General features: G+C 36.5%; 1 protein-coding gene across 2 annotated transcripts; it reads left to right on the top strand.

Moving 5' to 3' along the window:
• The first annotated feature begins 1,488 nt into the window (after nucleotides 1–1,488).
• Nucleotides 1,489–8,576, top strand: LOC107815297 (E3 ubiquitin-protein ligase At1g63170). 2 transcript variants are annotated; one of them, XR_012694429.1, is made up of 6 exons: nucleotides 1,505–1,642; nucleotides 4,930–5,644; nucleotides 6,111–6,236; nucleotides 6,317–6,593; nucleotides 7,907–8,155; nucleotides 8,255–8,397. XR_012694429.1 is itself a non-coding variant. In XM_016640856.2 (5 exons), the coding sequence occupies exons 2-5, from the start codon at nucleotides 5,001–5,003 to the stop codon at nucleotides 8,084–8,086; spliced, it is 1,227 nt and encodes a 408-aa protein (XP_016496342.2). In that variant the 5' UTR covers nucleotides 1,489–1,642; nucleotides 4,930–5,000; the 3' UTR covers nucleotides 8,087–8,576. The 2 variants fall into 2 exon arrangements, 1 of the variants encoding a protein (XP_016496342.2); XM_016640856.2 differs by having other exon boundaries at nucleotides 1,489–1,642; nucleotides 7,907–8,576.

Below are 8,576 nucleotides of genomic sequence, written 5' to 3'. Positions count from 1 at the left end.
GTGGTCGTGGAAGAAGAAAGGGATGGAGGGGGATAAGGTGGAAGAAGAAGAGGGTTAGGTTATGGGTTCTGGGTCTTGGGTAATGGGATGAGTCGAGTTTAATTTTAGACCAAATATACCAAGAGCATTGGATATGTGCCACGTGTCTAGTCCGTCAAAGAAATGGTATATGTATTCAAATAGTAAGACGACAGGGAGTTTTATGGTTTAATAGTATAACATGGGACAACTTTAAATAATTTATCATAGTAGAGGGACATATCAGACCCTTTTCCGATAAAAAAAATTGACCGACTCTAAATGGACTGAAATTTCATGAGTCCATAGGGAACAACCTAGTGACCAATACTCGTTGCTTCATCATGACTAACGTTTCCTTTTGGCATTTCGGGTTCATTTTTTTGTATTTCGGGGTCATGCAATACGAATTTATGACTATATCCACTTTTTTCGTGTATATTAGTACATTTTGATTTTGAAGAATTTTTTTGACGGACTCTAATTGGCTTGAAATTTCATAGGTCAATAGGAAACGGCCTAGTGACCAATACTCATAGCCTCACCATGACTTTCGAGTTCATGTTTGCCATTTCGGGGTCATACAACAAGAATTTATGACTATATTTACAAAAGCATATGTTGCTTTTGTAAAAAAAAATTGACGGACTCTAATTGGTCAGAAATTGTAGGTCTATAGGAAATGATCTAGTGACCAATACTCATTGCTTTGCCATGACTTTCGAGTTCATTATCTGGCATTTCGAGGTCATGCAATACGAATTTATGACTATACCCGTTTTTTCGTATGTATTAGTACATATTGATTTTGTAAAATATTTTTGACGGATTCTGATTGGCCTAAAATTTTGTAGGTCCATTGCAAACAGCCTATGACTAATACTCATTGCTTCGCCATGACTTTCAAGTTCATTTTATGACGTTCCGAAGTCTTGCAAATACGAATCTATGATTATATTCACTTTTTCGTGTGTATCAGTACTTGCTGATTTAGTAGAATTTTTTTGAAGTCCAAAATCAAAATACGAGCCTATTGAATCCATCAAATCTCGATTCCGAGGTCGTTTACTTAAAAGTCAAACTTTGATCAACTCTTCTAACTTACAACTTTTTAATTGAGAATCACTCTTCCAAATTCATCCCGAACTACTTGAAAATCAAAACCAACCATACATGTAGCTAATCAAGGTCTTGAACTATCAAATGGAATACCAAAGCTCAAAACGACTAGTCAGATCATTATATTCTCCCCACTTAAATATACGTCCGTCCTCCAACGTGCAATAAAACCTATTAGATAGAAAACAATACACAATAATTTCAGTACCAAATTAAGCATATGCACAAAAACTTCCCAAGCATAACGTGTTATAAAAGCAAATAAAAAAAAGAAAAACAAACAGTAGAAGAAAACTGAACCGAATTAAAAAAAAATACATATAGATACAATCATATCATTATCATACAATAAAAAAGAATTATATTTACATAAAGGAGTCGGTGGTTCAATGGGTCACAAGAGATGACAAATTATTTCCCTTTTGGCAGAAAGAAAAAAAGCGAATCCCTAATTTCAAAGGCTTTTTCAACGTGACGGAGCTTATCAATCACCATATATTCGCTGGTAATTTTACGATTTTCTCATTCGTTTTTCGTTTAATTTCAGACTAATTTACTTTTTTGAATGGATTAATCGGTTAATTTGAGGATTTTTCTACAAGAAATGATGTTTCGTGGCGAATATTAGCTTTTACATTGAATTTTGAGCTGAATTTGCTTCATAAAGTTATATTAGGGCTTAGGATATTTCCGTAAGAGTGTTGTTAAATGTGCCCAAATAGTTTCAAAGGATTTTTAATTTTAAAGCTGCTGTTTTTCCATTTTATTTTGTTGGATAAATGTCACAATTAATCAGAGTTTATGTTCTATATGCACTGATGGTGTAAAACATAATTTACAAAATATCTATGACTTGTTTTAGTGCGTCCCCCCAAAAAAAGTGATACCTTTTGTATTTAGAAGCAATTTAACTTTGAATTTTCCATTTTACCTTCCATGGGATGATTTGTAGCGATACAAATATCTATGACTTGTTTTAGACCACAAAGTTCAAAAGTTTTCATTTCTTTTTGAAACTCCGTGCTAGTCAAATAGCATCACATAAAATGGAGCAGAGAGAATAGTTTGTAACCTAGTAAAAATGGTAACTAACCTGTTATCACATGTTAAATTTCACGAATATTGTAAAAAGTTCTTTATACCGTCACTGTATATAAATTAAGTACAGCTCTAATGATCTGAGTTTGATTCGTAGTTATGATAGCCAATATGTGTAGCATGATATCATCCTGATCTCAAATCAGTTGGGGTCGATCGGTTATATGAATCCTCTATATCCATTCTGCGCTATTCAGGTTCATATCACTCCAATAGAATTAATTTCTGATTTCAAGGTAAAGTAGGAGTCCTCGAAATTTCACAGTTAACCCGGTGGTATAAACATTATGCGAGTCATAATTTTTCTTTGTGCTATGTTCTTAGCTAATTTTGTATTAATTTCATTACTGCTACTGTTATTCACCACAAAAATAAAGATGTGGCGGTGTTATCCTAGGCTTTACGTGCAACTTGAATCAAGGGGTTGCTTTATGTGCTTAACTCGGTATAAGCGATTTTCCGCTTCCACCTTTCTAGGCTTCACAATAGCTCCCCCTTTTCTTTTCCAGTTCCTTCTTTTCGTTCTACTTAGGTGGAGCAATCCGAACTCTCGACAGAAATCAGAATATAAAAGAGGACCACAGGCCTGTGTAAACACCTCAACGAACTCATGTGCTCCTCAGCCCGAGGACAATCTCTCAAATACACATGTTGATGTTGTTGATCCATTTTTCTTTTCTTTGTTGATTCCTCTCAATGAAATTTTCATTGGTGCACTAAGTTACTTATAGATGTATGCATGCAGTCCGGGAACACTTTGGGGTGAACACCCATCCGAACAAGTAGGTGGTCTTAGGCTGACCAGCATTGTATTGATCTAGTTCCAGGTGTTGTCCTTTCTTTCCTCATTGCCACCTTACCTGCCCAAGAAGGGCACCCTTGACTCTATACTCATTACTCTATTTCCTTCTGAACCCGAACAGCAGTAGTCCATTCATGCTCCTTTCCTTAGAGGAAATCCTTTGCTTAAAGTTTAACAATGGACTAGTTTGTAGCTTTAATAAGTCACTTGGATGAAAAGAGAGGTTAAGTTTGAAGTTTCAATGCCTATGCGCGTCATGCAATTTCTTGTCCTTACATTAAAGGGTGTGAAGGGATCATGTTTTGATCAGATTTTAGGATTGAGGAGCTCGATGGGTTGCTGGTAGTTGTAGTCTGTGAAGTTTATGATGGTCAGTACTCGTATAGATGCAGTATCATTTACATTAAGCATAGCTTTGTATAAGTCATGTTAATGTGTTTCAGAAGAATTCTTGCTCGGGATTTCAGCGTCATGTGTTTATGCGAGACACATATATGTGAGTCCATGTGTCTGAAAAAGTTCCAAGTATGAGATATGAGAGGAGATTGGGCGAATGTATAGAGTATTATATCATACATCTGGAACTCTATTAGATACTATATTACAATCTTATCACAATGTCGGACACCATTACAAATATATAATCTATCCACACATGTGGCTGAACTTAACACTCTCCTGAAGTTGATACATATATGTTGGTTATAGCGAGCTTGTTACATGTGAAACTAGTTTGAGGACTGACAAGCATCGTGAATATGTATGCTAGTTGATAATGATGTCACATATTTAGTGACAATGACTTTGAAACATGCTCCCTCCGTTTCAATTTAGACGAGGTAGTTTGACTCGGCGCGGAGTTTAAGAAGAAAAAAAAACTTTTGAAACTTGTGGTCTTAAAAGCTTAAGGGGTAAAAGCTTTATGACACCATAACATTTGTGTGGTTGTAAAAGCTTCTCATTAAGGGTAAAATAGGTAAAATGAAAGAGTGTAAAGTTGATTATTTCCAATTTTAAAAATATGTCATTCTTTTTGGAACGGACTAATAAGGAAAGTGTTATCTAAATTGAAACAGGGAAAATCTTTTTTGTGAGGAAGTATGAATTGATTTCTATGTTCTTGGTCCTTTCATGAAAAATAGGAGCTGACAATACAAAGTGCAACTCAATCATCATAAGTGAGAATAATCTGATTTAATTTTCCAGTTTCAAATCTTGGAATAGTTGTTTGATCCATTTGGGTTCGAGTCTGTCTCGCGCAAGCTGTATCTATAGAGCAAATAATCTATTCTGGTATCCTTCTAAAATGGCCTTTGCTAATTAGCTGATTTTATGTATCTAAGAATGCGAACTACTACATTTCAATAAGCATCACATGGATAACTCAGGAGAAGCCTCCCCTGTCCTGGTAGAAGCTTGACCTTCGAGTCCAGTGGAGTGATTCATCCCCCATAACTCCTTTTAATTCCTGAGAATTGAGATGTAGGAGAAGAATTTCTCGAGAACAAAAAGAGTAATTGGAAGTAGGAAAGCATATGTCTTACGCTTAGCAGTTTTTATAGATATTTTATACATTCCGAATAGTACATTATTTTGATGAGGACACTATCACAAATGCATACATATTTTACACGTGTGACAATGTCTCACCAATAAAGTCTTTTATGAATTAAAAGGTACATGCTAATTTGTGGGTAAACTATATGTTCTTCAATATGGCTCTAAGCTCCCCCCACTTGGTATTTTTATGCATGTGTCCAAGTTTTGTTGAATTTTTTTATCGTGTATTATAATTGTACTAGTTTCTGAAGTGATCCTTCCTCAGTAGAGGACTAAAATTTTTTATTTCCTATCCAGCAAATAATATTTCTTTCTTAAAATGAAATCATCAGGTAAGCACTGCTTGGAGCATAAGGGTGGTAACTGAACTGGTACAGACATTGCCCTTGAGATTTATGGTTGAATGGCTGTTACCTCTGAAGAACTTACTCAGGAGAACCCAACCGACAGATTTCCTTTGCTCATGGAGCAAGCAGAAAGTCATGAGAGGAATGAACATGTTATTGATGTAGAACAAGGAGGTGGTCCCTCATCATCAGGTTCATCTGATAATGATTCTCCTCGTGACTTGGAAATGCCCAGCCATGAAGATAGATCGCCTGGTCGACATTCTTCATCTTCGTCCAATGATTCAAATTCTCAAAGCCCTTCAATTGCAAGGAGAGGTGAAGGTTCTGATCGTCGTTGGAGCCCATTTAATACCCTGTTGTGGCTTTCCATTGAGCTAGTATTCACCTTAGGACAGATTGTTGCAGCGATTGTTGTTTTATCCTTGTCAAGAGGGGAAAACCCAGAAACCCCATTATTTGCTTGGGTTGTAGGTTATGCAACTGGATGTGCAGCAAGCCTCCCTTTACTGTACTGGCGGTATCTTCACCGTTACCGAGCCACTGATCGGAGGTCAGCTCAATTGCGTCAAGGTTCCCCCCAAGTCAATTCCACTGCAGAGCCAAACTCTTATATTACTATCTCATTGACTCGGTCCTCAGATGAGGAAGATGGTAGAAACACATCTACAGAAATTTTGACCAGGCAAAGCAATGCAAGGTAATTATATGCTTATTACTCTTTTTCATGTGTTTTCTTCTTTATTTTTGCTGTTGGGTACAACTAACCCAAAACACAACTAAACGTGTTCACTAATTCAGGATGCAGTCAGTTGTTGCCTTAAGAAACCTCATTAGTTAGATTGTACGAGTTTCGGCTAGATGATTTTTTAGGTACAACTGCTTCATGCTTTATAAGAGTAACTTAGAAAATTTATTGTTTTTTTCATAACCTTCTCTCCAATTTCTTTAATATGATATAATAAAAGGCGTCTCCAAGCATTCTTCAGTTTTTCCGTATTCCAAATCTTTGCACAGCCATATAGAGATTCTCACAGAAATGTAGTCTGTGTTTGAAAATGATATCTGCATTTTACGAACCAGTGTATCCTCAGTACTATGATATTGGATTCTGTCTTATATCATGGATAGTCTTGTTGACCATGCATTGATGTTTCTTTTCCCAGACTTGGTTCACTGGTAGATCATTTCAAGATGGCCTTGGATTGCTTCTTTGCAGTGTGGTTTGTCGTTGGCAACGTTTGGATCTTTGGGGGGCACTCATCTTCTTCTGACGCTCCCAATTTGTACAGGTCCAGTTGTTTCCTTTTTATTTGTTCTTCCTTTCCCACACTGGTATCACCGAAACTAACATTAGATCCATACTTTGCAGATTATGTATAGCTTTTCTTACCATTAGTTGCATTGGATACGCTATGCCTTTCATCTTGTGTGCAATGATATGTTGCTGCCTGCCTTGTATAATTTCAATCCTTGGTGTCCGTGAGAATATGCATGGAGTGAGAGGAGCCACAGAAGAGTCCATTAATGCTCTTCCGACACATAAGTATAGGGCCAAGACCAATGGAAACAAAAATTCAGAAGGGGAGGAAGGTGGTTTTATAGCAACTGGCACAGAGAAGGAACGTGCTATCTCGGGAGAAGATGCAGTAAGTTTATCCTTCCATTTATAGCCTTTGGGAGTCAGAAATAGAATTTGTGATAAGTCTCGCAGAAAGTAGTTTTTGCTTCTTGATATGATGTTGTTTGCATCTGAATGATCTAACATATTTATATGAGTACTACATCAACCAAATGGTTATAAGCAAACAGACAGCGTTCCTATTTTTCCATGACTGCTAGTCATACTATCAAATGAGGCAATAATAAATGACTATTTTAAAAAATAACCTGTGTTTGGTGTTGAAACTCAACATGTTAAAGTATTTCTTGTAGTCTATTTTTGTGATTAAATGTTTCCTTTATACCCCGCACATTGTGTATTTTGAATATAGTTTTGTAGTTTTCCCCCCTTAAAGTAAGGTAGAGCAATTAGAATACAATACAGGACAGTTTCCTCTGTCTTTACCACTTCCTGTTTGGTTTGGTTTGGTCTTGTAGTTTTGATTGATCTGGTTTTGTATAATTTTCATTTGCATTCCTAAAAACAAGGGTAACGTCCATACGCATTGTTAGGGAGGTGAAAAAAGCTATCCATGCACATGCACATGCAAATTGTGCTTAGTAAAACTGTTTAAAGTGCAAAAGGAGGAGAAGGAGAAGGAGAGGGAGAAGGAGAAGGAGAATGAATGATTTGATTTGTCAATCTTTAGCAGTCGGGCGTTCAGTAGACCAGGAAAAAATGTAATGCATTTGAAAGTTTTCGAGTACTTGAAGAAGAGTTAATAAATCTTTATGATGTTACTCTCTACAGCTATGGAATAGTATGTGGCCTTAAGCTTATCATTAATGGCTCGTTTGGTATGAGGAATAAGGGATAATTAATCCCGTGATTAAATTTGAGATGAGTTTATCCCATGTTTGGTTGGGATAAAATCGTGGTATAACTAATCCCGGGATAATTAATATGGGATAACTTGTTTCCCGACCAAACGACCCCTGAGAGAATATGAGATTTCATTTAATACTTCTTAACATTTATGCTTCTACACAGATGGCAACCTAATATTTTACATAAAATTGAATTTAAATATTGGACTACATATAGATCATGTCAGTTATTCATATCTATCGAAGAGGATGTTACTAATTATATTTGCTGGATCATCTTTGATTAACTCGATCGTATGAGACCTTTTAGAGGTACGCTGTTAGCCTGTTACATAATACATGTGGTATTACATAAGAACTGTAACCTTGCTGAATTCACTAGTCGACTGGTGTTGAACATACATGAGCTTTTTATGTAATTGAGTTGTAAATCTCATATATTAACCAGTATTTATGCTTTAAACGCATACAGGTATGTTGTATTTGCTTAACAAAGTACGAGGACAATGACGAGCTAAGGGAGTTGCCTTGCTCGCATTTCTTCCATACCCAGTGTGTAGATAAATGGCTGAAGATTAATGCGTCTTGCCCCCTCTGCAAATCTGAAATTGGCATCAAGGACACAAATGAGGAACCGCTTCAACAGTCCTAAAGTAGTACAGAAACCGACTTCTTATGGTTCAAAACCGCGATCATTGCTAGCTTATCGCATGGGTGCCGGGCGAGTGTTTCATAGCTGACTGTGCCCCCCCCCCCCCCCCTTTCTTTCTGCGGTGAAATTTTAGTTTGTACATTTGTTTATATCAACAATGTGTAACAGGCTTGAAAGAAAAAGGTTTTCCATTGCTCAAATCTGACATCAAGGTCGAGAGCTGTACAAAGATTCCAGAAATTCAACAACTCATCCTGCTACTTTTGGAAGGAATCCTTTCTCTTATAGAATGTTTCTTCATCAATTTGGTATATCTTTCTTGGGTGTCTTCACATCTCTTTCCAGCCTCCCCACTTGCCTCCTCTTTTTGTATAAACAAATTTAGGATAATGATTGTTCAATATCTGCATTATGAGGATGAATATTGTATAATGATTGTATCTCCATTTGAAAGACCGAGCTTCAATATAGTGGATAGTGGTCGAACAAA

The sequence above is a fragment of the Nicotiana tabacum genome, chromosome 8 (assembly GCF_000715075.1).
Source record: "Nicotiana tabacum cultivar K326 chromosome 8, ASM71507v2, whole genome shotgun sequence".
Classification (NCBI taxonomy): Eukaryota; Viridiplantae; Streptophyta; class Magnoliopsida; order Solanales; family Solanaceae; genus Nicotiana; species Nicotiana tabacum.
Note: the sequence above shows the minus strand (reverse complement) of the source record. Positions and strands in the feature narration are given on the sequence as shown.

Excerpts from the sequence above, each read along its gene's own strand:
- LOC107815297 (XM_016640856.2), top strand. The coding sequence starts at position 5,001 with ATGGCTGTTACCTCTGAAGAACTTACTCAGGAGAACCCAACCGACAGA. Across the intron at positions 5,645-6,110 it reads ACCAGGCAAAGCAATGCAAG|ACTTGGTTCACTGGTAGATC; the intron begins GTAATTATATGC and ends TTCTTTTCCCAG. Across the intron at positions 6,594-7,906 it reads CTATCTCGGGAGAAGATGCA|GTATGTTGTATTTGCTTAAC; the intron begins GTAAGTTTATCC and ends AAACGCATACAG.